The 27,057-nt window shown below is 41.0% G+C and overlaps 1 protein-coding gene across 3 annotated transcripts in view; it reads right to left on the bottom strand.

The window, feature by feature from the left end:
* Nucleotides 1-23,767, bottom strand: part of XRCC5 (X-ray repair cross complementing 5) — a 98,328-nt gene extending 74,561 nt beyond the window's left edge. For 2 of the 3 annotated variants that reach the window (XR_003122126.1, XM_025404556.1), the window contains exons 1-9: nucleotides 23,592-23,767; nucleotides 19,294-19,407; nucleotides 15,626-15,809; nucleotides 14,364-14,412; nucleotides 12,997-13,119; nucleotides 9,896-10,087; nucleotides 6,145-6,259; nucleotides 3,892-4,030; nucleotides 276-388 (exon numbers count right to left, since the gene is read on the bottom strand). Coding sequence is in view for 2 of the 3 variants with exons in the window: in XM_025404556.1 (XP_025260341.1) it covers nucleotides 276-388; nucleotides 3,892-4,030; nucleotides 6,145-6,259; nucleotides 9,896-10,087; nucleotides 12,997-13,119; nucleotides 14,364-14,412; nucleotides 15,626-15,809; nucleotides 19,294-19,407; nucleotides 23,592-23,612 (1,050 nt within the window). In the remaining variant the exon portion in view is untranslated. The remainder of the gene's footprint in view (nucleotides 1-275; nucleotides 389-3,891; nucleotides 4,031-6,144; nucleotides 6,260-9,895; nucleotides 10,088-12,996; nucleotides 13,120-14,363; nucleotides 14,413-15,625; nucleotides 15,810-19,293; nucleotides 19,408-23,591) is intronic. The other variant, XM_025404557.1, reaches the window with a different exon arrangement.
* Between the last annotated feature and the right edge of the window lie 3,290 nt (nucleotides 23,768-27,057).

Raw genomic sequence — 27,057 nt, 5'->3', positions numbered from 1 at the left:
AATACAAAATTAGCCAGGCGTGGTGGCACACGCCTGTAATCCCAGCTACTTGGGAGGCTGAGGCAGGAAAATCGCTTAAACCCGGGAGGCGGAGGTTGTGGTGAGCTGAGATCATGCCTTTGCACTCCAGCCTGGGCAACAAGAGCAAAACTCCATCTCAAAAAAAAATAAAATAAGTGAAATAAATATACCTTACAAACAAAATGACCAATCAAAAGCACACCATTTCAAGTAACAGCTAGGAAAAAGCTCATTCATTTTGTTCACAACTGTACCTGAGAAGATTTACAAAATCCCAAAACAGAGAAGCACTTCCCCTCCGATTTATATTTCATTTGTTCCTCATCCACTTTAGAGAAAGGAACTATATCACTTCCATAGCGAAACCCTGGAGAAAAAGGGAAGAGCATCTGTTAAGCATATGGGGCCTCATTTTCTACAAGCTGAAATTAGCTCTATGCATACATTAACAATACACGCACATGCCAGACCAAGCCTCCATCTTCTATTCCCTGGAATCAGATTACTGCCCCTTGTGATCAATGGTGAAAAAGCAGCAGCAGATACACAAACCACATATACAATATAGAGACGATTAAAATCTAATTACATTTTTTAAAGTAGCATATTTTGCAATCTAGTTACCTTAATGATTACCCAGCCTAAAAGAAAAAATCTTACAAACATAACGTACTAGTTATCCTCCAAAGATAAACTATAGATTGACTGAAGTACAGCATGACTTGTAAACATAAGAACACATTATTCAGAAACCTAGAGACCTACGAGAAAAATGCCAACAGGAAATTTTCAGAACAAAATGTTCTCAAAAACGCATGCTGGAGATATGCAATGCCTGACAGAAGCTAAAACTCTTGTTTGGAAATATCTAATTGATAAGTTGTATATTTTTCTATATTTAAATTTCTTTTATTTCTGGGATTTAATTGTATTTTTTTCTTTTTAATTGCATAGGATATTCCCATAAATATAGGCTCTTGGCTTCTCGAAAAAAAAGAAAAAGAAAGTTCAACCCTGTTCTGTAGCCTGTATTCTATGGAAAATCACGCCCTTTCAATACACAGTATATGTTTTGTGGGAAGAAGGAGCATCAAAATCCAAGGATTCTGGCCTTGGATAAATGCAAAGGAAAAGCACATGCATCTTTACTCCAAGACACAATAAAACTTTCATATCCAGGGACAGATTCTGTGATCTAGTGTTAGTCTGTTGATGACATCTATTTTATTAACAAGAAACACATTTTTAGGCTGGGCACGGTGGCTCACACCTGTAATCCCAGCACTTTGGGAGGCCAAGGCAGGTGGATCACAAGGTCAGGAGATCGAGATCATCCTGGCTAACACAGTGAAACTCCGTCTCTACTAAAAATCCAAAAAAAATTAACCAGACATGGTGGCATGCGCCTGTAGTCCCAGCTACTCAGGAGGCTAAGGCAGGGGAATCACTTGAACCCCGGAGGTGGAGGTTGCAGTGAGCTGAGATCGCACCACTGCACTCCAGCTTGGGTGACAGAGCAAGACTCCATCTCAAAAAAGAAACACATTTTTATTTCCATTTATGTCTTTTTTAAAAAGCTAGTGACAAAACCAAAAATTCCAACAAAAATTAACAGGGAAATGTATGGCACATGATTAAGACTGGTACCTAAACCAAATGTTTGTCTTAACTTATCTCTGTCATCAGTCATCTTCTTACTTGAATCGTGTGAATCGTGTAACTTGTAACGAACGTTCTAACTAAAACTGTTTTATATTTTCTTGTTCATTTACTTAAAGGGCATATAACTACAACTTTTGTACATTGTATACTTACAACAGACTACAACATTTAACCATATTCCTTTGCACACATGTGTATACTGGTACCTTGGCTCAAGAAAAAAAAAAAAAAAAAAACACACACACACACACACACACACACACACACAAAACCGCTAGCTGATTAGGGGCTGGAAATTGGAGGATAGGCAAAGAAAGTAAGCTGGTAACCACAAAAAGGTACAGGAGAAAAGATTCACTTTGAACCCAAGCAGTTTTTAACTCTTCCCTCTCCATTGCCCCAGCAATAAATTTCCTTTTTGCCTAAGATAACCAGGGATGCCTTCTTTGCTAACAACCAAAAGAACTGGCATTCATCCTCGTCGCTAGGTCCTTCTCCTTCCAATCCACCCTACAACCAGTTGTCATATTAATCTTCCTAAAACATAGCCCCAATGGTTCCTCAAAACCGTAAGTGGCTCCACGTTGTTTTCAAGGTTATGCATAAACTCTTAGCCTATTATCCAAAGCCCTTCACTACTCAGTCCAAATTCAGAATAGTATGCAGACACAGACTCTGAAGCAGTACAGGCCTAGATCCAAGTCCTGCTAGTTGAGAGCTCTGTGGCTTTGAATATGTGAATGAGTATCTTTCAGCCTCAGTTCCCTTATCCATAAAATGGAAATAACAAAGAATGCCTGCTTCATAAGATGGTCGTTGATGATTAAAAGAGAAAATGCAGGCTGTCCATTAGATGCTACCCGCAAGTACTAACTTGTACATGCTCAATACACCAACCCAACTGGACTACTTAGTATCTCTGAGAAGTCCCCCTACTTTCCTGGTCTTGTGCCTTTAATCATGCTATTCTTCCTGCTATGAGCCAGTCATTATACTAGGATCAAATGATTAACCAATGATGGAACCATGATTCTAACCCAGGTTTGATTCCAAAATTCATGTTCTATGCTACAGAATTGAACTCAATAATTAGTAGAAATTGTAGGGTATTGGCCGGGCGCGGTGGCTCACGCCTGTAATCCCAGCACTTTGGGAGGCCGAGGCGGGCGGATCACAAGGTCAGGAGATCAAGACCACGGTGAAACCCCGTCTCTACTAAAAATACAAAAAATTAGCCGGGCGCGGTTGTGGGCGCCTGTAGTCCCAGCTACTCGGGAGGCTGAGGCAGGAGAATGGCGTGAACCCGGGAGGCGGAGCTTGCAGTGAGCCGAGATCGCGCCACTGCACTCCAGCCTGGGCGACAGAGCGAGACTCTGTCTCAAAAAAAAAAAAATAAAAAGAAATTGTAGGGTATTAATTACATTCTATACACAATCCATCAGGAGAAAGGAAGGAATCATAATCACCACCACCTTTAAACAACCCCCTCCCCTCCAGCACACACAAACATACACGGTAAGATGAAATACAGTGTCACAGAGGAAAAGAATTATTTTCAAGACTTGCAAATCAAAACTATACTGGGTAGTGAATAGCCTGGCAAAATATTTATTTAAGGACTCTGGTTTCTATCTTAAACATCATCTGGTATCTTAATAATTTTAGGTCTTAAACATACAGATATCCTCAGCTAGTTTCTAAGTCCTCTGGATAAAGATGCCATCTAGACACACTATTCAATCCAAATGGGTATAATAAAGGAGTACAATTTTTTAAAAAATTCTATTTAATATGAAGCAATATAATAAATGCAAATAATTTTCAGCCCCTGGTATGATATAAAACCTGAAGTTGGCACTTACAAGAATCATCACCATGAAAGTCAAAAATAAAATTAAAAAACCTTAGTTCAGCCATATTAAACATTCTCCTAGCTAGTGAGTTTCAAACTTTAAAATAAAGCCAAGTATTCTCACTTAAGACATTTAAAACTCAGAGATGGAACACCCAAGCGTAATCCTGAGAACCAACCTGCCTAAGACCCAACAAATGAGCTAAAGGACCTAGGGTCTCATTATCCTTTCAAACTGTTGTAACTCAAAGACGTAACTTTAAACAAATAATAATACAAACTCCAGCTGGCATCGTATCGTATCATGTTAAAGAAAATGTCTTTCAGGCAACAGTGAAAACTCTTTACTGACATACCTTGAATAATATCCTCTTTTAAAACTTCAGTTTCATCATCATCATTTAAGCAATAAACTGTTTCTTTTTGAATATCTTCTTTTTTCAGGGTTTTTGCATCCACAACTGTCCAAGTCTTTTTAACTCTCTCCTGTAGAATCTTACATTCCAAAACACAAAGGGAAAACAAGGAAAGTTGGGATTCCGATTGATAGAAGATGAAAAACCTAATACACCCTTTGGCACAGACAAAAATCCAGAACAATTACTCTAGCTACATTATTTTGTCTGCTCATGCCTATTATGAAATTTTTAGTCTATTTCATAACAAAATATACTGGATAACTTTCTCCACATTTCATTTTCTCCCAAAGGTAATCCACAAATATTTACATTCACACTTTCTATACAAAACCTCACACTGTCCAATATTTTTATTTATTTTATTATTATTATTTTTTGAAGGCCGGGCGCAGTGGCTCAAGCCTGTAATCTCAGCACTTTGGGAGGCCGAGACGGGCGGATCACGAGGTCAGGAGATCGAGACCATCCTGGCTAACACGGTGAAACCCCGTCTCTACTAAAAAATACAAAAAACTAGCCAGGCGAGGTGGCGGGCGCCTGTAGTCCCAGCTACTCGGGAGGCTGAGGCAGGAGAATGGCGTAAACTCGGAAGGCAGAGCTTGCAGTGAGCTCAGATCCGGTCACTGCACTCCAGCCTGGGCGACAGAGCGAGACTCTGTCTCAAAAAAAAAAAATGGAGTCTCGCTCTGTCGCCCAGGCTGGAGTGCAGTGGCACGATCTCGGCTCACTGCAAGCTCCACCTCCTGGGTTCACGCCATTCTCCTGCCTCAGCCACCGGAGTAGCTGGGACTACAGGCTCCTGCCACCACGCCCGGCTAATTTTTTGTATTTTTAGTAGAGACAGGGTTTCACCGTGTTAGCCAGGATGGTCTCGACCTCCTGACCTCATGATCCGCCCACCTCGGCCTCCCAAAGTGGTGGGATTACAGGCATGAGCCACCACGCCCGGCCTATTTATTTAACTTTTATTTTTTGAGACAGAGTCTTGCTCTATCGCTCAGGTTGGAGTGCAGCTTGGTGTGATCTTGGCTCACTGCAACCTTCGCTTCCCGGGATTAAGCGATACTCATGCCTCAGAAACCCAAGTAGCTGGGACTACAGATACACATCACCATGCCTGACTATTTTTGTATTTTTAGTAGAGACAGGGTTTTGCCATGTTGACCAGGCTGGTTTCAAACTCCTGGCCTAAAGTGATCTGCCCACCTCAACCTCTGAAAGTGCTGGGATTACAGGCATGAGTCACTGCACCCAGGCAGACTGTCTAATAAAAAGAGGACTATACATTTTATCATAGTTTTCAATAGAAAAAAAAGCAGCAATATATCTGTGTCAGAAATCAACAAAGAAATTTGAAAAGGAGGCCAAAATAAGAAAGGGGGGAGACTGTATTCACATTCTTAGGGACACTATTCTAGGCTTTGATGGAAGCTGAAATAAATAAAGAACTACCCCAAGGTTCTCAAGGATATACATGTATTTTGGAATTTAGCTCTTTAATACACAAAGAAAAAAACTGAATACACAAAAACATGTTTTTGTATATTTATTTTATGTCTAAAATGTTCCTATGTATTTTGAACACTTAAAGGGAAAAGGGAAGGAGGCTCATATGGAGGCACCAATCAGATTCCTACTCAAACTAGAATTTCATCAAATAATCACCAAAAGCAATTCATTTTTTAAAGTGTGCTATTGTAAATAAATGTACATGTATTATAAAATGCAATTTTACAGTAACAAAACTTTTTTTACATTTCACAGATGTTATTACTATCAGATCATTCATAACTAAATTAAGTGTGACTGAAGCTCTAAAACTGAACTTAACTTTGGTGCATTATCTACATTTCTGCTACAATACTACAATAACACAGCTTAATGCATTTCACTTTCTTTCTTTTCAAAGAAAGAGAGCGGCCTAGAACTTATGATTAACAATCAATTACCAATGGAGAGAAAGTAAAAGAGGAGGGAATCAAACTCTATTATAGGCAATTTTTTAAACTTCCTCTCCTAGCCTGCCTTTTACACAAAAAGCTAAACACAGAGATTAAATGAGCAGGGAGAACAACTAGAAAAGCAGCAATTATAGTTCCGAGTAACACACACACGAATGGTCTGTTCCTTATATACACATATTTATCTGCCTGGCAACATTTCTGTTAAAAATGTGTACCTGCCACTTACCGATTTATAGGCTGCAATCCTTATAGACAAATTGGAGCCAATGGTCAGTCGGCAGGGCCAGTGAATGGAATGCCTCTCAATTTTCTTGAAGACACACAGTTTTCTCAGACTCTCACTTAATAAAAAAAAATATAAAATGAAAGCAACAATTTTTAAATGTTAACTTGTTCTGGATGATGCATTTGATTTTCTAGAATGAGAAGTGAGCTGTTGTTAATTATAAAGAGAGAAACAGCAGGGGATGGCAGGAAAACAACAACCACAAGTTGGGAGACAGCCAGGGCATGAATGAGTTGGCTTAGAAGGAAATAGGAGCTACATTACTAACAGGTGAAAATGAACAGCTCTATCTTCCCCTTATTCAGTATTTTCTTTCAACTCTGCCAGAGGTTCTTAACATTTTTTCAGGACCAAGGACATCTTTGAGGATGTGATGAAAGCACATTCATGAATGAGCCTGCACACAATATAAAGGGTTCACCACCAACTCCCTGAAAACCATGGACCTGAGGATAAGAACCTCTGCTCAGGCCCGGCATGGTGACTTACGCCTGTAATTCCAGCACTTTGGGAGGCCAAGGCAGGCAGATCACCTAAGGTCTGGAGTTCAAGCCCAGACTGACCAACATGGAGAAGAAACCCCATCTCTACTAAAAATACAAAATTAGCCAGGTGTGGCGGCACATGTCTATAATCCCAGCTACTCGTGGAGGCTGAGGTAGGAGAATCACTTGAACCCGGGAGGTGGAGGTTGCGGTGAGCTGAGATCACGCCATCACACTCCAGCCTGGGCAACAAGAATGAAATTCTGTCTCAAAGAAAAAAAAGGAAAAAAAAGAACCTCTGCTCTAGAATATCCAAGGGAGGGCACCATCCTATAATTATCATCACTGTTTACAACTCTATAATTCATTAATTCCAATTCTGAATATTAAAGATATATGTTTTTATATGTATATAATAGGGAGAGTTAAAGACTCTCCAAGGAATAAAGGAATTTAGTTCACATTTAGTCTTAAGGTAAAACAGGTTAACTCTAGGTTTCTTACTGGTGGGAAAGGCTGGGAGAGGTGTAAACAGTGTTGTGGAGTGCTGCTTCATTTAAACAAAAGTGAAGATCAATCATATTTTCATCTGGCCCCTAATCAAACACGACAGGGAAGACGACAGGACATAGGTGGAATTTGTGGTATTCACTAAAATCAGCAGCAAAGGAATTAATGACAAAATACACTCAAAGCATACAGTCCAGACTTTCTGGCTGAACTCCTTGGTATAGATAAAAAAACCAGATCTACAAAGTGGTAAAGAGAATTATTTTACCTTATCCACAGGGTTATGGACAGAGAGGTCTCAAGAGACTCCAATTTTCAGAAATAATTTAAAATGAATAGTAGATATCTTACCTGACACCCAGCTTCCAAAGCCTATGGTGCACAATGGCTCTGGATTTGTTGAGGAATGAATGGGTCTGAATCAGGTCTAACCTGTCTCATACAACATTACTAGTCAAACAGAATATAAACCTCATGGCCTAAAATCACCATGAGGTTTAGATTCTATTTCAGGGAAAATTCTAAAGACCGGCATCCAATATATAAGATCTGAGTAGCTGGGCATGGTGGCGCACGCCTGTAATCCCAGCTACTCGGGAGGCTGAGGCATGAGAACTGCTTGAACCCGGGAAGCTGAGGTTGTGGTGAGCCGAGATCACGTCACTGCTTTCCAGCCTGGGTGACAGAGCGAGACTCTGTCTCAAACAAAAATCTGAGAACAACTGACTCAGTTCTGCAGTAGAGCTCAATCTCCTTAAGTAGATGTCAAGTTCTGTTCCTAAGATCTATATGGAGATAGATCTAGTCCAGTGCTGTCCAGTACAACTCTCTGCAACGATGGTAATGTTCTATTTCTAACCATGCTAGCCCAATAGACACTTTAAACACAGATACTATGACTACGGACTCAATTTTAAAATGTATTTAATTTTAACTAACTTGAATTTAAATAGCCACATAGAGCTAATGGCTACTGTATTGGATGGTAAAGTTGTGGTCTATACTTCATTGCAGATCTAAAATCAAAGAAGCTTCGAAATGCTAAAACAATGCATAGTCAATAATTTCCCTACCTGATATGCTACAGAAAAATTTAAAAAACAAAACCACTTTTTAAAGAGTAATCTATATTGGCCTCTAATTTTTCTTTTCTTTTTGAGACAGAGTCTCGCTCTGTCACCCGGGCTGGAGTACAGTGGCATGATCTTGGCTTATAGCAACCTCCACCTCCTGGGTTCAAGTGATTCACTTGCCTCAGCCTCCGGAGTAGCTGGGACTACAGGCATGCACCACCATGCCCAGCTAATTTTCTATTTTTAGTAGAGACAGGGTTTCGCCATGTTGGCCAGGCTGGTGTCAAACTCCGTCTGACCTCAAGTGATCTGCCTCCCAAAGTGCTGGGATTACAGGCATGAGCCACAATGCCCAGCCTGATTTTTCTTTATGATATCATGGGTAGAACGTTTAGCTTAAGGCATTTATTCGCAAATTTGAAAGAGAAACAACTTAGGAACACATATCCGTACATATTGTGACAAGAACACATTATGCCAAGAAACTTCACCTCACAAGATTCCTCACTGATTCCTAGGGCAATCCTGTGGGCAATTACAATTCTGTTTCCTAAATTTCCATTTACCTATCATTTTTCAAGGCTGTCTGTATTTAGAAAATCAGAATACAGTTTTTGTCAATTATAGCTCATCAGAAATATTAAAAACATTGAGAAAAAATATTAAGGAGATATACACTGTAGCTACTTAAAAAAATTCCAGTTGTTGAATCATTACTTCAATGTGCTTAAACAACCTGTATTTTGTGTACAGACTGATAAGTTGGAAATAATTCATGAATATCAAGCAGTATCATCCCTGATGATCTGAACCACCCAAGCCATAATGCTATGTACTCTGTTGCCACTTTTATCAAATTGAACCCCATACACACACACTATTCTAGATGCCACCGATCCTTCTTAGGTTCTTTGCTCAAAACGCATGTATGTCCAATTCCAACCAAGAATAAGATAAAGGAGACGGTTTCTTCCATAGTCTCTAGCTGGACGGTTGAAAAAGCAGTTTGCTTTATCGTTACATGGTACTTCAAGGAATTCACTTGTCTTAAATCATTCTGCCTTTCCAACGCCCACATAAAGTAAGTAGGCCATGAACTCTTTACATTGTAGGGTTTTTTTTTTTCACTCAATCAAACTGCTTTGTGATCAAACGTTTTTTTAAAAATCACTAAACCATAGTATGCTACTTTCTAAAACCTTAAATGGATGATAAGAAGATAGTGACTATCTCAGATCTGAGATCACTTTCTATAATTAAGAATGTTTTTTGTAGATGTGTAAAAAGAAAGGGCCCAAGAAATGTATCCCAAGCTTGGCACAATGAAGAAATCTACTATTTCATCTTTTGCAATTTGACTTGTTAATTTCTCATGGTATCTATATACTCCTGAACTTCACTGACACAGGTCCTGCAAATAAATGAGAAACACGTGCCAAGAACACAAACTTTAAAAAGGGTGATTAAGGGTGGGTGTACCATTTATTTAACAAAACTCAGAATATTAAGGAATGACTAATTCAATAGTGGCCCAGAAAAAGGAAACATTTGGGAGACCTCTAATCAAAACAGCAATTTATGAGGGTACAATTAAAAATTCCCATCAATTTTTTCAATTCTTACCTGAATGAATAAATTTCATCCAACCCATCTTCACCTTCTAAAGATATCATCACCATTTTCACTATCTCAAGACCTTCTTTTTGCTGTTCGGTAATTCCTTTTAGTGGAAAGGAGGGCCCATGGCCACCCAAGCGAAAGGTGCCATCTCCTCTGTCCCCACTTCCATCTTCCATGCCAAGCGAGAAAGGCAAGCTATTAAAGAAAGATCAACAGTAGTTAGTGTTCTAATCCTATAACTGTAACTCATCAGCTATGAGAAAATGAGCACATCAGTCAACCTTACCAAGCTTTGAATTTCTCAGCTGTCAAACGACTCTTACCTACCTTAGCCAATATTCTCCCAGTTTCAAGTGACTGAAACGTCTTTGATTTGTAAAAGGGGAAAATCATTGGCTACTACATAACCAAGTAATTGAAAGGGCAGGGTGGCACAAGGCCTTAGAAAGTCCAGACCCAGGGTCTCAACTGTGGCAAGGATTTCCCTCCCCCTATCTCTATTTTACCTTCATTTGCCTTTATGCTGGCTTCCCTCTCTCAGACTGGCCTCTTCCACATTGTAATGGTCTATACGTGTCCCCCAAAATCATTGTTTTGAAATCTAATCACCAATATGATACCATTAAGACAGAGGCCCTTCAAGAGGTAATGAAATCCTGAGGGTGGGGAACTCATAAATGGAATTAGCGACCTTAAAAAAAAATGGAGAGGCTTTTTGCCATTTTTGCCTTTTATGTCCTTCCACCATGTGAGAACAGTGTTAGCCCTTTTGACATGGGACGACACAGCAACAAGGCACCATCTTGAGAGCAGAGCTCTCTCAGCAGATACCAAATCTGTTAGTGCTGTGATCTTGGACTTCCTGGCCTCCAGAACTATGAGAAATAAATTTGTTTTTAAGATGATTTCTCATTTTATTTGCTACAGTTAAAACAGGACTTTCTGTTCGCAATTTTTCTTCATCTACTTAGCAAACACAGCATGATGTAATTTGCATGTCCCACATTATTTATCAGGTAAAAAGTTTCCAGGGAGGAAAGTGTGACACACAAGGTTTGCATCAGGTTACTCCTGTTTCCAAAGCAACAACCAGAAAAGGACAAATGTCATAAAAGCGAAGAGAAAGGAAGTTATCCTGGAAAAAGAAATTACAGTAACAGTTCTGGCTATTCTGCATTAGATCAGGAATAAGCTTCCTCAGTGGTCAGTAGAAGAAACTAAAAACTACACCAGGCATAGTGGCTCACCCCTGTAATCCAAGCACTTTGGGAGGCCGAGGCAGGTGGATTACTTGAGGTCAGGAGTTCAAGAGCAGGCTGGCCAACATGGTAAAACTCCATCTCTACTAAAAATACAAATATTAGCCAGGCATGGTGGCACACACCTGAAATCCCAGCTACTAGGGAGGCTGAGACAGGAGAACTGCTTGAGCCTGGGAGGCAGAGGTTGCAGTGGGCCGAGATTGCGCCACTGCACTCCAACCTAGGCAACAGAGTGAGACTCCATCTCAAAAACAAACAAACCAACAACAACAAAAAACCTAAAAACTGCTGGGTGGGGTAACATGCATCTGTAGTCTCAGCTATACAGAAGGCTCAGGTAGGAGGTTCACTTGAACCCAAGAGTTTTAGGCTACAGTGAGCTATAACTATGCCACTACAGAAGACGACTTCATCTCTAAAAAGAAATCAATTAATTTATTAATTAAAAACAGAACACAGTGCTTCTCTGGCTGCTGGTATTTTTTTTAGTCCAATTACAACAATCAGTTGTACATGGAATACATCAAACAGTAAAACTATGAACTCTACTTTGTATGCTGGAGGTTTGTAGCACAGGAAGAAAGCACATTACCAAGAAAAAAATACAACCAAATAAAAAGCAGATAGGTTATGCTTTCTCTTCTGCACACTTTTCTGTATTGCTCATCAAAAAAAATGGGTAGCTCTTTCGAATGACATTCACAGAAATGCAGTATGCTTCTAACATGTAAAGGCATCCTGAGATTATGAAAAGGGACCAGAAGCTGAGCTGGGCTTCTGAAGTACTGAGAAAAACCTCAACTCAATAAGAAGTGTCACTTAAAAGCACTTAATTTCTCTGAAGTACCATCTTAACAAGTACTGGTTTGATGGGTTATTCTGAACTCTTTTTCCAGTCATACAGAAAGGAGATGTCACTCAGTAGTTTTAAGAGAAGACTACTCATATACGCAAAACAAGTTCTTCATGTCCCCTGGCATTTTATGAAGCCAAAGGCTTACTACTCTAAGCTACAGGCTTCTTGGCATAGCTCTCAATTTGAAAAACGAGTATTCCCAGAAGATTAATAATTCAACATCCTATATCACCACTCAATTGTCACCAAAAATAGGACAAGAAAAAATAGGTTCCAAATGCAGCAGGAAGGGTTAGTGTAATGAAAAGAAATTTTTGTTAGGGATATAACACAGAGAAAATAAATCCTGGAGGGAAAATTCAAGTTACTGTGCGAGGAGGAATTCTCTCCCTAACAAATTGTGAAATACATATTTTTCCCCTAAAGTTTTATACTCCATCTCTGAATAAACATAAGCAAATCAAATTTTACATATGTGTCTACATATTTTGGATCTGTAAAGAATTAAATATAAACATGTTATGTATTTAGAATGATTCCCAAGTTGGCATTCCTGTCTACCCTAAAACATCCACTCTCTATAGGACACAGTTCTCTAGAGCTGTTTAAAAAAAAAAAAAATCCATCAATCTGCTAACTGTTTGGGTAAAGCCTTCTATGCAGGAAGGAGACAAACTGGATATCCTCAAAGGGTTCTTCTAATCCTCAATTCTTTGAGTCTAACAACACTAAACAATGATCTGCCACTAAGCTCAATTCTTCTGGATCACTGACTTTCATCTTTTCGTCACCACCACTCAGAACAGTTCCTAGAACACAGAAAGTAATCAGCAAATGTTTGCTGAGTAGTCAGTCATCTGACAGATTCAGCCTTGGAGCAGAAAGTGAAAATTCCCATAAACCAAGTACTCTTTTATAAAGAGGTCCCATTCAGTGCATTAGGAAATCACAGGATTTGTCTACATGCATTATTCTTAGGCTCTTACAAGAATTGCAGGGAGATGTCACATTTCTTCAAGCTATGAATTATAATATCCAGCTGACTTTTGCTGAATCGGCTGCTGAGGTCAGTGAATATTTCAATATGCCTCTTCTCAAACTTCTTTCCTCTAAAAGACAGAGTTATCATATTAAGAAATCATTCTCCTGAATTATTATTTTTCTACAAATTCAAATATACTTGGTCACTGAGGACAGAAGCTTAGAAACGGATCTGGATAAAGTTAATAAATGTGATTACATTCTAGTAGTCCAATGAAGTTCTCATTAAATTCATAATCAACCTGATATACTTTATACTTTGAACATCTTGGCCAAAATTTCTGAGCATTATGGAAATATTATCTTTCTGGATTCGTAACTCAAATGTGATGAAAAAATATCCCTTCCCAGCCTCCATACAGGCAGAATGTAAACAAAGCATTATCCCAGCATACTATAACTTCAGCCTTGCTCAGGTTCACTTTCTAAATATGCTGCTCTGATTCCATGCAGATTTTGTGTGGCAAGACTCAGCAGAGGATATGTAGAGACTAAGAAATGATTATACAGATTTAGGCCTGGGATTTTAGTGCAAATGATTTTCCTGACAGGCAAGAGGTATGTGTATATGTACATGTACGTCTCCAGAGATACATTTCCAAGGCACAATAATTAAATAACGAATTAGGAAGCAGGCCAGGCGTAGAGGTTCATGCCTATAATCCTAATATTTTGGGAGGCCAAGACAGGAGGACTGCTTGAAGCCAGGAGTTTGAGAAAACCTGGGCAAAATAGTGAGACCATCTCTGCAAAAATAAAAATTCTAAAATTAGCTGGACTTGGTGGCATGCACCTGTAGTCCCAGTAGCTCAAGAGGCTGAGATGCAAGGATCTCTTGAGCCCAAGAGACCAAGCTGAGGTTGCTGTGAGCCATATTGGCACCACTGCACTCTAGCCTGGGTGACAGAACAAGACCCCAACTCCAAAAACAAAAACAAAAACACCAACATACACACACAACAAAAAAGGGAAGTTGGCCAGAGTTACTATGCACTTAATGACATATGGCTTATACCACTTAGTGTTTTTTAAACTTCCTGGTAATCAGCTTAAATCTAATAGGAAGTAAACTGAAATAAGTCAAATGTTTTACTTCTCCCAGAGAAATACTCACCGAGTATAGCCCTTCCTCTTTTAAAACTCTTATAAAACAGAAAGGTTGGACTGAACCATTCAATTCTATAAAATGTTTCTCTTGCCACACAAACATGTTGCTTAGATTAACAATGAATCACAAAGTACATTCAATACATTAACCCATACAATTTTTGCAGAAAGATTCACTTCCAGCTCTCTTCCTTGGAACACTTACATTGTTTCATGTTGAATCACATCCATGCTCACGATTAGTGCATCCAGGACTCAGCTAGTTAAGGACAGGGATATCACCAAACAGTCTCTTCATGCCATGAACACGCAACTCTTTCCAATGAAGTCCACTGTGCTGGAGATTGTGGACACTGAACTATGTGATGACTTAAAAGTACGTCCCTGAATGTCCTTCTTCCAAAGTTCACTAACATATATTCATACATTCTATATATCAAAGTACATATTCTGCCAAAAACAACCAAGAAATATAAACAAAAGGTAACCTAACACATTGCATTCATTTAACCAAAAATTATGTCATTTAATAGTATCTAGAACCCATTTTTGGTGGTCACAGTTCATTTTTAAATACGAAGCGAACCATAATGTAGCATTTTCAAGTCACTCCTAACACAACAGCACTTCCCAGTGATCAGGAATAGCACTACTAATTGATTAGAAAAAGAACAAGAGTGATCCCTAAAAATTAGGGGACCTGTGGAGTAAACTGGAAATCTCACTTTGGGTATCAATCTGATTTCTGGCACAAAAACATCTTCCACCCAGAAAAAAAGTAGAGAACACTGGGAGGATGCTCTTTTAAAAATATCTTTTATTGGCCGGGCGCGGTGGCTCAAGCCTGTAATCCCACCACTTTGGGAGGCCGAGAGGGGCAGATCATGAGGTCAGGAGATCGAGACCATCCTGGCTAACACAGTGAAACCCCATCTCTACTAAAAAATACAAAAAAACTAGCCGGGCGAGGTGGCGGGCGCCTGTAGTCCCAGCTACTCAGGAGGCTGAGGCAGGAGAATGGCGTGAACCCGGGAGATGGAGCTTGCAGTGAGCTGAGATCCAGCCACTGCACTCCAGCCTGGGCGACAGAGCGAGACTCCGTCTCAAAAAAAAAAAAAAAAATCTTTTATCCACCTCCAAACATTTCTAACGAGTACCCCTAAAACCCTCTGCATATAGTCAATGCTCACATGTGCTCCTAGGATCTTCCTTCTTCCTATGCCTCCCAACCTCTCAATATCATCACCCATGCAGAGAATAGGGAAGTGAGTGGAGGGCTAGGAACCCAGGCACCGTTTTAAACTGATTAATTTCACATTAAACCCTATTAACACATTACCTCCCCCTCCTCAGCAAAATATACCCATATACTCATAGCTGAAACTCTGGGGGTGTCTCATCAAACTGCTTTACGATTCCCGGAATAAAGGAAATTTCTTAAAGTCTTCTCTGGCAGAAAAAGGATACAGTCAGCCTGTTGAGAACCTGGTTGGATTTTGCTTTCAATGTCCTCCAGTAAGTCAAAATCTGGTAGCATCAGATGTCTGTGCACTGTGATGTTCTGATACTGATCCCCACCAGAAAGGGGATTGTCAGTGGCATCCGTACCAAACAGGACTAAAGCAATCTCATCCTTGTTCTCAGCAAACACCTAGAAAAAAACGTCAGATGGCAGAAAACTATATTATAACAACCTGGAAGCAATAAAATACCTAACCTTCAGGGAGCAGGAAAACCAGACCTCCCTATGGCAGATCCCTGGGGTCATATAGTACTGGGCGGGATGAAACATGAGACTTACAGACAATGACAATTCTTAGGTTCTAAACAGATTTTTTTCATTGACTATAAGTCTCACCCTTCCTTTCAGCAGAAGTTGGGGTGTGGAAATAGGAGGGTGGTTAAGTGCTCTTGATGACTTCCAGCCAAATCAAACTCTAATTCTCAATTAGAGAACCAATCATGAATAATTTGAAAAGATTTTAGTATGTCTTTATAGAATGTCTAAGGTTTAAATTTTCCAGAGGTTTAAAAAAATGCAGGATAGCCTGCATCCCAGCAATTTCACTGGCAGGCATATACTGTATACCCTAGAAAAATTATGTACAGATAGGAAGTTTACACTTCTGCGCCGTTTATAATGGGGCAAAAACTGGAAGCAAACTATCAATAAACAGGAGAATGCAAAAATACATTGCAGAATATTTATACAACAAAATACCATACTCCAGTAAAAATGAATAAATTTGTGCAACACATATCAACATGAAAAGATCTAAAAAAAAAGTTGATAAAAGATATGCTACAGAATTACATGTACCATATAAAACCATTTACATACACTTTTGACAGCTTTATACAATACTAAGTATTTATGAGTATATATTCATGTCCAAGTATAAAATATACATGGTACTAACTACCAAAATCCTGAGAAAAGGAGAAGAGAAAAAAAGGGTTAGCAAGGGCCTTCAAGTTTATCTGTAACACTTTATTTAAAAAAAAAAAATCCAACAAATGTGGTAAAACATTAAGATTTATAGCATAAGACAATGGAAAAATTGGTTACCTGTATACTCTCTGCATTTGCCTCTTTTATGAAACACTTCATAATAAAGTATAAAAACCAAAAATAGTATCTGACACAAAAGACAGGCTTGTCCCCATCTAATTACTAACATAGGCCTTTTTACATTGATGGGGAAGAGTGCTGTACGAATAGATAATTGAATTCTGTCATTCTTCATTTTTGTAGGGTCTGTTTAATCGTTTAGTCTGTAAACAACACAATTACAATTCCCAGTTGTACATGGAGTAAAGGTGTCTGCTGCTGGATTCAAACATGTCTAGCATAATGGCTGAGCAGGTAGGTATCTGCCGCCTAGACAAGCATCCATCTTAAGGCAAGGGAATCTTGCCCTAGAGAAAATCTCAGTGATGGGAGGGGAGAAAATTCAGAATGTAGTAAGGGAGTGGCACTAAGCTCCTGATTCTGACTTCCTGATTCTTTCTCCTTAAAACAGAAACAAACAAAAAAACACCTATACTCTTGTTACTGGGGTGTGAGTCGGCCGTTATCCAGAGAAACTCCGCAGCGGCGACTCTGCAGTAATCTCAGTTCTTGGTCTTCTCGAAGTAAAGAATTCAAACGACAGACACAGGCAAGATTTAAAGCAGGAGGAAAAATTTATTTTTAGCAAAGTCAGAGTTTACTGGAGAAAGCAGAGTACACTTGGAAGAGAACCAAGAGGGCGACATAACAAATCAAGTGCGCTGCGCCCTTCTTTGTTTAGTTTTCAGACAGCCCCGCCCCCCCGGCGCCATCTTTTCCCGAGCTTCCAGTTTCCTTTGTTCCTCCCTTGAGCAGGCCGAATTAATCAACGCATGCGCACTAGCCCTACTTAGGAGTGGGCCGCACGCGTAATGTGTTTACTAGTCAGGCGCATGCTCAGTAGAGGCGACTCGCCCTTTTTGCTCGAGCGCCCCCACAGGAAGCTTTTATACCGGTTAAATTTCACCATCTTGCTCTTTTACTGCGCATGCTCGAAACCTTAGGGATTATGGCTTGCTAACTCCAGGTGTTTTCTGTCTGTTGTTAAAATACCTGGCGCCAATCATGGCCACTTATTACCTTAGAGTGGTATTTTATGCCCGCCTGTCTTCCCCTCAATGAGAACCTGACAGCTTTGGGGCCCCTCCCTTGCCCTGCTCATCACTTAAGAGGGACAGATTTCTAATTGCCTAACCATGGTTTCACAAATGCCCAACATTCTCGGAGGCCCTCTCTCCTGCCCTGCTCATGTCTACCTACCTTCTCTAACAGCATACTAGGGCACTGCCAGCTACTTGAATTCCACCAACACAACCATAACCAAGAACAGGGTTCGAGCACCTTCCTTGACACAACACCTCAAGGATTCCAGGTCATCAAGATTTTTAAAAATCTGGAATGACAGTTGGGACGTACTAGTGCTCAACGGAAGTGGAAACACACAGAAGAACAGAAGTGTCCAGGAGGAGCAGCAGTAGACAGTGAAAGAAGCAGAAACTCATGGACTTAGCAAAAGTGGCAGTCATACCAAGTAGAAGGGGCAGAAATAAAAACAGCTGATACTTACATAGTGTTTACAAAATTCCAAGCACTATTCTAAGCACTTTATCTACATTAATTCTTTTATTCCTCAAAACAACCCTATGTGACAGGTATTATTATTCTCATGTTACAAATGGGACACTGAGGCACTGTAGTAGCTAACCTCAAGATAGCCACCATCCGTTCTTTCTCTCCCTGTATTTGCAGGCTACTCTTTAAGAAAGGGAGTCTAATTCTCCTCCCTTAAATGTGACCTAGCCTTAGTGTCTTGTTTGACTAATAAAAAACAAACGACTTTCTGGGGTTTTTAAAAATAGGTCATAAGAAGCCACATAGGCAAGGTCTCATAGAACAGATACTCCTTAGAACCAGCTGTTTCATGTGAGAATTCAAACTATACAGAAACCACATGTAGAGGTTCTAATGGACAGCCCCAACTGAGCTCACAGCCACTAGAAAGCATCGTCTTCCAGCCATGTGAGTGAGCCATTTTGGACATCTCGTCCAGTTGAGCCTTTGGATGACTCCAGCCCCAGATGCCATCTGATTGCAACTGCGTAAGGGGCCTCAATAGAGAATCACCCAACTGAGCAACCCAGTCATCCCACAGAACCATGAATGATGATTTTTTAAAATGTGAGACACTATATTTTGGGGTAGTTTATTACATAGCAAAAGATAACTGAACTAGTCACAAAGAAGTTGAAGGACTTGTTCAAGTTCAGGTTAGTAAATAACATGGCAGAGCAAGGATTCAAACCCAAGTCATCTGTCTCTAGGGACTGTGCTTTTAAACATTACTTTTTACTGCCTCTTGTTTCTGATAAAAACTGTAATAGTGAAGGGGCCAAAATGAGGGAAGAAAAAATATCAGACTGTAGTGGAAGGTGAACTTGTATGTGAGTACACATAAGGAAACTCCCCAGATTCCCTTAAACAGAGGGCTGGACACTATAAGGAGGCTGGTATCTTGCATTAGTAAGGTAGAGGCAACAAGCAGTTGAAACATGGGTTACAAGCTCATTGTCAATCTGAAACTTACCTGTCGCTGGACAAACATGGTTATCACCTTCTTTGCTTGCTCAAATGGGGATTCTACACCAGGAATGGAGTTACTCATGGTAAAGCCCACGTCCATGCACAGCACAACAGCTGCCTGAAAACAAAGTTCCAAAGAGTGTTTGAGAAAAGAAGTCATGAGAAAAGACGGTCAGAATGTCCCTTGCTTATTGTATTCACGAACCTGTATCACTATTTAGTCAAGATGTGAGAAAGGGATGTGTTCTACATAAGAATGTTTGTAAGACATATAAATTTTCACTACGGAAAACCCTTAAATAGTCCTGGTACTTTCTAAAAGCTACAGAAGTTTCTACCCGGAGAGCAACATGCTCCAGATAGCTGCCACTCCTTTGGTCTGAGCCCCAGAATAACTCCATGATGAGTAGATATGACGCCAACCTGCAGGCCAGAGTTAAACCCAGTTATGCCCAGTATGCATCAGACAAACTGCAGCTGATCTGTAGACCTACAAACATGAGAACAGATGTTTTCATTGTAAGTCACTGATTTGGGGCATAATTTGTTATGAAGCATTTTTGTTACAAGTAACTGCTAGAATCTAGATATATGCTAAGAGGTAGACCCTGACAATTTTGAGTCAGTTTGTAAACTGATGATCTAAAATAAAGACACCAAATCTATTCTAGTAAAGGACACAGAAGATAACAAATAATACCAGAACAATGTGCCATGAATAGAAGTATACACTGGGCACTGAGAGACACAAAAGGAGCATCCACTCAAGACTGGTGGAGGGGATTACCAGAGTGGTGAGGGGGCAGAAAAAGCTTCCTGACTGTGGACTTCCTTGGGTGAGTCTTAATGAGTAGGAGTCAATCATGTGAACAAGGAAGTTACAGACAGAGGGAATCACATAAGCTAAGGCACAAGCCATTACATAGCAATCACGTATGTAGGAGACTAAGAAAACAAGAGAAACATAAACTAAATGCAATACATGTAAAGTTATTTATACCTGGCTTCCAAAGTTTACCTGAATACAAGCCAGAAGAGACCTGGACTGATGGCAACTCACAATTTCAGTGTGAGTTATAAAATCAATCAACAATGTGAAATGTCTTTTGCACCACATTCCCCGCACCTATCTTACTTCATTGCCTAAATACATTGGTCTGTATCAACAGTGTAGTGAATTCAAAAAGAGAAAAGAAGGGTTTTCCGGTGAAAAAAGATAATAGCAATTGGGAGACCTGGGATCTAGTCCCATCTCTCCTACCCATTAATTCTGAGTCCTTGGGAATGTCACTTAATCTCACTGTTAATAATACTAAAAGGTAGGAAACTGTTGGACTAGATGAGGTTTAAAGTCCTTTCTGGAGTTAACATTCCTTGACTCTCACTGATAGTCCCAGCAATGCTTTGTACCGATCAAACAAACTGTGAGCAGTTCTGGGCTAACATCTTACCAGGAAAATTAATTACAAATGAACATGAAACAAGCACGTTACGGAAGAATCTGAAGAATACATGATGTAAAGAACAGTAGGAAAAAACTAGATATTTAAGCCAGATAAGAAGATTAAAGGAAACATAATAGTCTTCCTCCCCATCATTTTTTTCCCTTTTTTTTTGAGACATTGTCTGTCACCCAGGCTGGAGTGCAGTGGTGTGATCATGGCTCACTGCTGCCTCCATTTCCAGGGCTCAAGTGATCCTGCTACCTCAGCCTTCCAAATAGCTGGGACCACAGTTGCACCCCACCATGCCCAGCTAATTCTTAAATTTTTCTTTTTTGTAGAGATGGGGTCTCACTGTGTTGCCCAGGCTGGTCTTGAATTCCTCGGCTTAAGCAATCCTCCCACCTCCGCCTCCCAAAGTGCTAGGATTACAGGCATGGGCCACCGTGTCTGGCCTCCCCCAAGATATTTGACAGCTGTTGTATAAAAAGATTGGTCTGCAAGAAAGACAACAGGATAGGCCGGGCGCGGTGGCTCAAGCCTGTAATCCCAGCACTTTGGGAGGCCGAGGCGGGTGGATCACGAGGTCAGGAGATCGAGACTATCCTGGCTAACATGGTGAAACCCCGTCTCTACTAAAAATACAAAAAACTAGCCGGGCGTGGTGGCGGGCGCCTGTAGTCTCAGCTACTTGGGAGGCTGAGGCGGGAGAACGGCGTGAACCTGGGAGGCGGAGTTTGCAGTGAGCCGAGATCACGCCACTGCATTCCAGCCTGGGAGCACAGCGAGACTCCGTCTCAAAAAAAAAAAAAAAAAAAAAAAAAAAGAAAGACAACAGGATCAACAGATGGAAGTTACAGGGAAACTGGTGCAACTCCATACAAGGGATAAAAAATAACATTTAGAAGTGATCAATAAAGAAATTACTCTTTTTTAAGTGACCTCCTTTTTTTTTTTGAGACGGAGTCTCGCTCTGTAGCCCGGGATGGAGTGCAGTGGCCGGATCTCAGCTCACTGCAAGCTCCGCCTCCCAGGTTTACGCCATTCTCCTGCCTCAGCCTCCCGAGTAGCTGGGACTACAGGCACCCGCCACCTCGCCCGGCTAGTTTTTTGTATTTTTTAGTAGAGACGGGGTTTCACGGTGTTCGCCAGGATGGTCTCGATCTCCTGACCTCGTGATCCGCCCGTCTCGGCCTCCCAAAGTGCTGGGATTACAGGCTTGAGCCACCGCGCCCGGCTTAAGTGACCTCTTAACCCTAGAAATGTTTTAAAAACCTGAATGAATTTCTATCAAGAAAGCTATAGATGATTTCTAAATGTGGTTGTATCTCAGGTAACATATGAAAAGGAAAGATTATTTTTCACTAGTTTACAAACAACACAATGCACTAATATTAAGAGATTTCTGAAGTAAAAATAGATAATTTGAAAAAAAAAAAAAAAGGTGCTAATAAACCACAAAATTCCTTTGAGAACAGTAAAATGTACATCCCAGTTTCAATGCCTGGGGCATAATAACCTAAAAAAACTTGAGTCACAAAATATGCTGTTCCACTTATTTGATACACATCCACAAAAGCTACTTTTAAACCAGAAAACTCTATAGAGGACTAAAGCACTTTGTCATGAATTAGGTATGCAGAAAATGCCATCAAAGGTTTTCAAATATGGAACTTCTTGTCTGGAAGCAGAGTGGTCTATATATCCGAGTTCCTATCTGGCAGCAGTAAGAAAACTGAGAAAAAGAAACTGGGCAGCATAGCAACTCTTCATTTCTATACCAAAGCAATACAAGCTGTTAGAATTTTACTTCCAGTCCATCTGCCACAAATAGCTCCTCCACTAGAGCTACAAAGTTTTCAGGAGCTGAAAGAGGAGGAACAAAGGAGGTGAGTGGCATTATTAAAAGCTCATGATCGTTTTAATCAACATTTCTCAATGACGAGTGCTCAAACTCGTTTCTTGTTTATCTGTAGTGAATGAATTCATTAATCCCTGGAACCACATCTCCCTCTAGTGACCCTTCAGAGACAACTACCACCCTTTTATGTTGAAAAAAAAAATCACTTTAAAATTCATTGTAATTTCTGTTATTGATCTGGGACACCAACGGTCATAGATTTCTAGCAACACAGGGGTTCTCCAGGGCCCTGAAACCAGACTGCTTGGATTCAAATCCGGATTTCACCACGAAAAGCCCACAGTTCTTTATTCCTCGGTTTTCCCACTTGCAAAATGGGGGTAGTTTTCACTTCAAGGGGCTGTGAAGATTAAATGAGATAGGAATAAAAGCTTTACATCCGTCCCTCACAGAGTAGGCTTTCAATAAATGCGGGATATTACGTTATTATAAAGGTATTAATACGACACCTTGCATTTTAAGTTATTTTAGTCACAGATAGTCCTTCTCTTAAGTTTTACAACAAGCCCTGTGGGATAGTTGCTTTATCACAGCTAATTTTCACTCTCATAGACATCTTAAGAACCCAGGCTCCGAAGTAATAGAGGAAGTGGGGTTAAGGAGTGGATAAGGAGAGGAATGGGATAAAGGGAGAGAGGGGGAGGCGGGTGGGGAGGGAGGTGAGACAAAGAGCAGATAGAGAGGGAGAAAAGGGATGGGATGGGTGGGCAGTGGAAAATATGGAGTCAGCGAGGCTCAAATTCAGGTCTTGGAACCCCAAATCCCCAGCTTTTCTCATAGCGCATCCCTCGGTCCCGGCCCTCCTGACTGAGCCCACCACCACGATCTTCTCTTGCCCCATTCTTTGGCATGGCCGTGATCCCACGATTCCCGCTTCCGAACCACCCTCTTCGGATCCCCCCGCAAGGGTAAGGCCCAAGCCCATGGCTTTCTTTATACCTTATTCCCCGACCGCACCATGTTGCCGGTCCTCAGGCGCTTTGGTCGCTTCTTCCGGGCGGGAACCTGCCGTCTCGCAACTCGCTTCCGGTGGACTAGCGGCAGATAGCGGGAAGAGCCGCTTCGCTTCCTGCTAGGCCTGAAAGGGGCGGGGAAACCGTGCCCTGCAGCTCTGAGCATGCGCAGACTCCTGCCGAGCTTGCGCAGACTCCCGCCGAGCTTGCGCAGATTCCCGCCGAGCATGCGCCGATTCCCGCCGAGCATGCGCCGATTCCCGCCGAGTATGCGCCGATTCCCGCCGAGCATGCGCAGATTCCCTCCATTACACCCTACTCGGGAGCCTGTGGTCCTTGAGCCTCTTGAAACGCTAGTACGACAAATTTACTGAACGATTCGCTTAATCACTTAAAGATTCACTTCCCTTTTCGCTCATTGAGAAAAACACCTACGGCATTTTGTGTCAAAGCTGTGGAGTTAGATTTTCTTTTCTTTTTTTTACTTTTTAAAAAAATCTTTTTTTAATTTCATTTTTTCATTTTTTTTTAACTTTTTATTTTTTGTTCTCTTATCATTTGTGGATTTTTTTTCTACTTTTTATTTTATTTTTGGTTATTTTGGAGTTACATTTTCTTGAGTATGAATGCAGAAAAATTTCTTCTAAAATGTGTGATAATGAAACATTTCACCGATGTGATAAACTTAGAACCTACTCAGGAAGAGTAGGACTTCCCCATGAGCACAAAAGTAAAAAGGAAATTCTTCCAGAGAAAATGGGATGCACGAACGCCTGGAGGCATGAGACGTTATCTGCTAAGGCTCTGTCAGTAGTTATCAGTGGCTGCAACTTGGAAGGGAGGAGTCAAGGTTTAATTTAGGAGACAAGTCTAGGGAGATATTATAGAAATAGCAGCTGTTTTACTTGACTACGAGCCCTCTGTCCAGCCCGCAGCCCCTAACCCTTTGAGGGAGGCAGGCCCGAGCAGTAACTTGCATAGAAATGACTGCTTTCTATACCAAATGACCCCCGGCTGACAGGTGGCTGGACGAAGGGTCTGGCAACCTGCAGTGTCTGCAAACCTCTGCCCAAACTGAGAAAATCAAGTCCAATAAATATTCTCTCCTGCTTGAAAATTGTTTCTGGGAAAAGCAAGAATCGAAGCTGAAAAGATGCGGAGAATCCATGAGCCAAAATTATAAATATATTGAAACCTCTAGAATGTAGAGTAAGACATTTTCAGACGTGCACATAGAGCCCCGGCTCTTCCAGCTTTTGATTCAAACTCAAGGAGTTATTTAAAAGCTGAAATAATTATTTTGAATAATACTTTTAAGGAACAGCAGTGCCCTGGCCGCTCAGCTTTACGCGGGCTGCGGCAGGCAGGCAGGCAGGCAGGCAGGCACGGACACTCGCCCTTCCCTGCGGGTAAGATTCCTGAGAGAAAGATAAGCTCAGTAGAAGGGGCGGTGAAGATCTGCGAGGTTGTCAGCTAAATCTGCTCCAGCAAAAGTGGAAACGAGGCCCAACGAAGGCAGCAGGGCAGCATAAATTTTCAGACAAGTAAACAAGGGAAAATGGGAGCAAAGGGCAAACAGGCTAAGTGGCTAACAGGGAAATGAAAGATTTCCCTGTGGAAAACGGTGAAACTAAAACAAGGAGAGTTCAGCCTCTGGAGAAGCAGGACAGAAAGAAGCCGAATCTGATTAGTAGTATCACATACCGTATCTTATCAGTGGTCCTTGTCTCCCTTCTTGTACAATCCAGAGCTAGAGAGAGAGAGAAAAAGAAAGAGACAGGGTCTCACTCCGCCCAGGCTGGAGTCTGGTAGCACAGTTGTAGCTCACTGCAGCCTAGAACCCCTGGACTCAAGCGATTCACTTACTTCAGTCTGCCAAGTAACTGGGACCACAGGTGTGTGCCGCCAAGCCCAGCTAATTTTTGTGGGGTTTTTTTGTGTGTGTGGAGGCGGGGACTTCCTATGTTGCCCAGCCTGGTCTTGAACTCCTGGGATCAAGCCATCCTCCCACCTCAGCCCCCCAAAGTGCTGGGATTACAGGTGTGAGCGACTGCACTTGGCCTCAGAGAAATATTTTTATCAACTATTTTGATAAGGAATATTTTTATCGACTATTTTTAAATGCAAGTTTTTTAGTAGCCCTAGAAACATTTTTTTTTTTTTTTGAAAAGGAGTTTCACTCTTGCCCAAGCTGGAGTGCAGAGGTTCAAATTCTGCTTACCGCAACCTCTGCCTCCCGGGTTCAAGCGATTCTCCTGCCTCAGCCTCACAAGTAGCTGGGATTACAGACATGCACCACCACGCCCAACTAATTTTGTATTTTTAGTAGAAATGGGGTTTCTCCATATTGGTCAGGCTGGTCTCAAACTCCCGACCTCAGGTGATCTGCCCACCTCGACCTCCCAAAGTGCTGGGATTACAGGCGTGAGCCACTGTGCCCGGCTGAAACATTTTTAAGAAGGAGGGAATCCCACCCGCTTCATCCCATTTTTAAAGTGTAGCTTTTAAAAGGTGAAATAATTCACTTGTTTGTTGTTCGGTACAACCAGCAAACAGTGGAATAGTGAATAATGGGAGGATTTCACTGTCTTGGAAGTCAGTTTAACATTCCCTAGGGAGAGGGTATTTTATTTCCTATAGTACAAAGCCTACTAAATGGCAATATAGAACCACAGTCATGCATTTAATATGTCTTAAAAAATTTTATATAACTTCTATTTTCATGGTTGTTTAGAATTGTTTCCTGAAGAAAACCATTCCTTGATCACGTTGCTATCCGTGTCAAAATTGTGTGCACTCTGTAACATCTTTGGTTGTGTTAGTCCAATTTTCCTGATAACTTTGTTAATGTGCTGTGAAATACTGAAAATGTGAGTGTGTAGAGTATATGATATTAAATTGTGAATTGGTGGGACTTATGTGACAACTTATCAACAGTTGGATATAATGTACCCTGATATCCTCTTTTTCTTTTCTTTTTTTTTTTTTTTTGAGACAGAGTCTCACTCTGCACCCAGGCTGGAGTGCAGTGGCATGATCTCGGCTCACTGCTAACCTCCACCGCTCCCACCCCCCACCAGGCTCAAGCGATTTTCCTGCCTCAGCCTCCCAAGTAGCTGGGATTACAGGCACCCACCACTGTGCCCGACTAATTTTTGTGTTTTTAGTAGAGATGGGGAATGACAAAATGTGATTTTGGTGATCCCTGTGAGCCATGCCTCCCAGCATTCACGCCGTTATGTATTTCCTTCCCCTTGAATCTGGACAGGCCTTATGACCTGCTATAACCAGTAAAATGTGTCACAAGTGACAGTAGACAGTTCTGGGCTGAAGCCTTTAGAATACCTGGCAGATTTGTCTTTTGCACCCTGGTGAACCCAGATACCATGTATGAAGTCTGCCATGCTGTGAAAGCCCAACATAGCCACACGAAGGAGCCCTATTATGGACTG

The sequence above is a fragment of the Theropithecus gelada genome, chromosome 12 (assembly GCF_003255815.1).
Source record: "Theropithecus gelada isolate Dixy chromosome 12, Tgel_1.0, whole genome shotgun sequence".
NCBI lineage: Eukaryota > Metazoa > Chordata > Mammalia > Primates > Cercopithecidae > Theropithecus > Theropithecus gelada.
The sequence above is the reverse complement of the archived record's forward strand: the minus strand, read 5'-3'. Positions and strand labels throughout refer to the sequence as shown.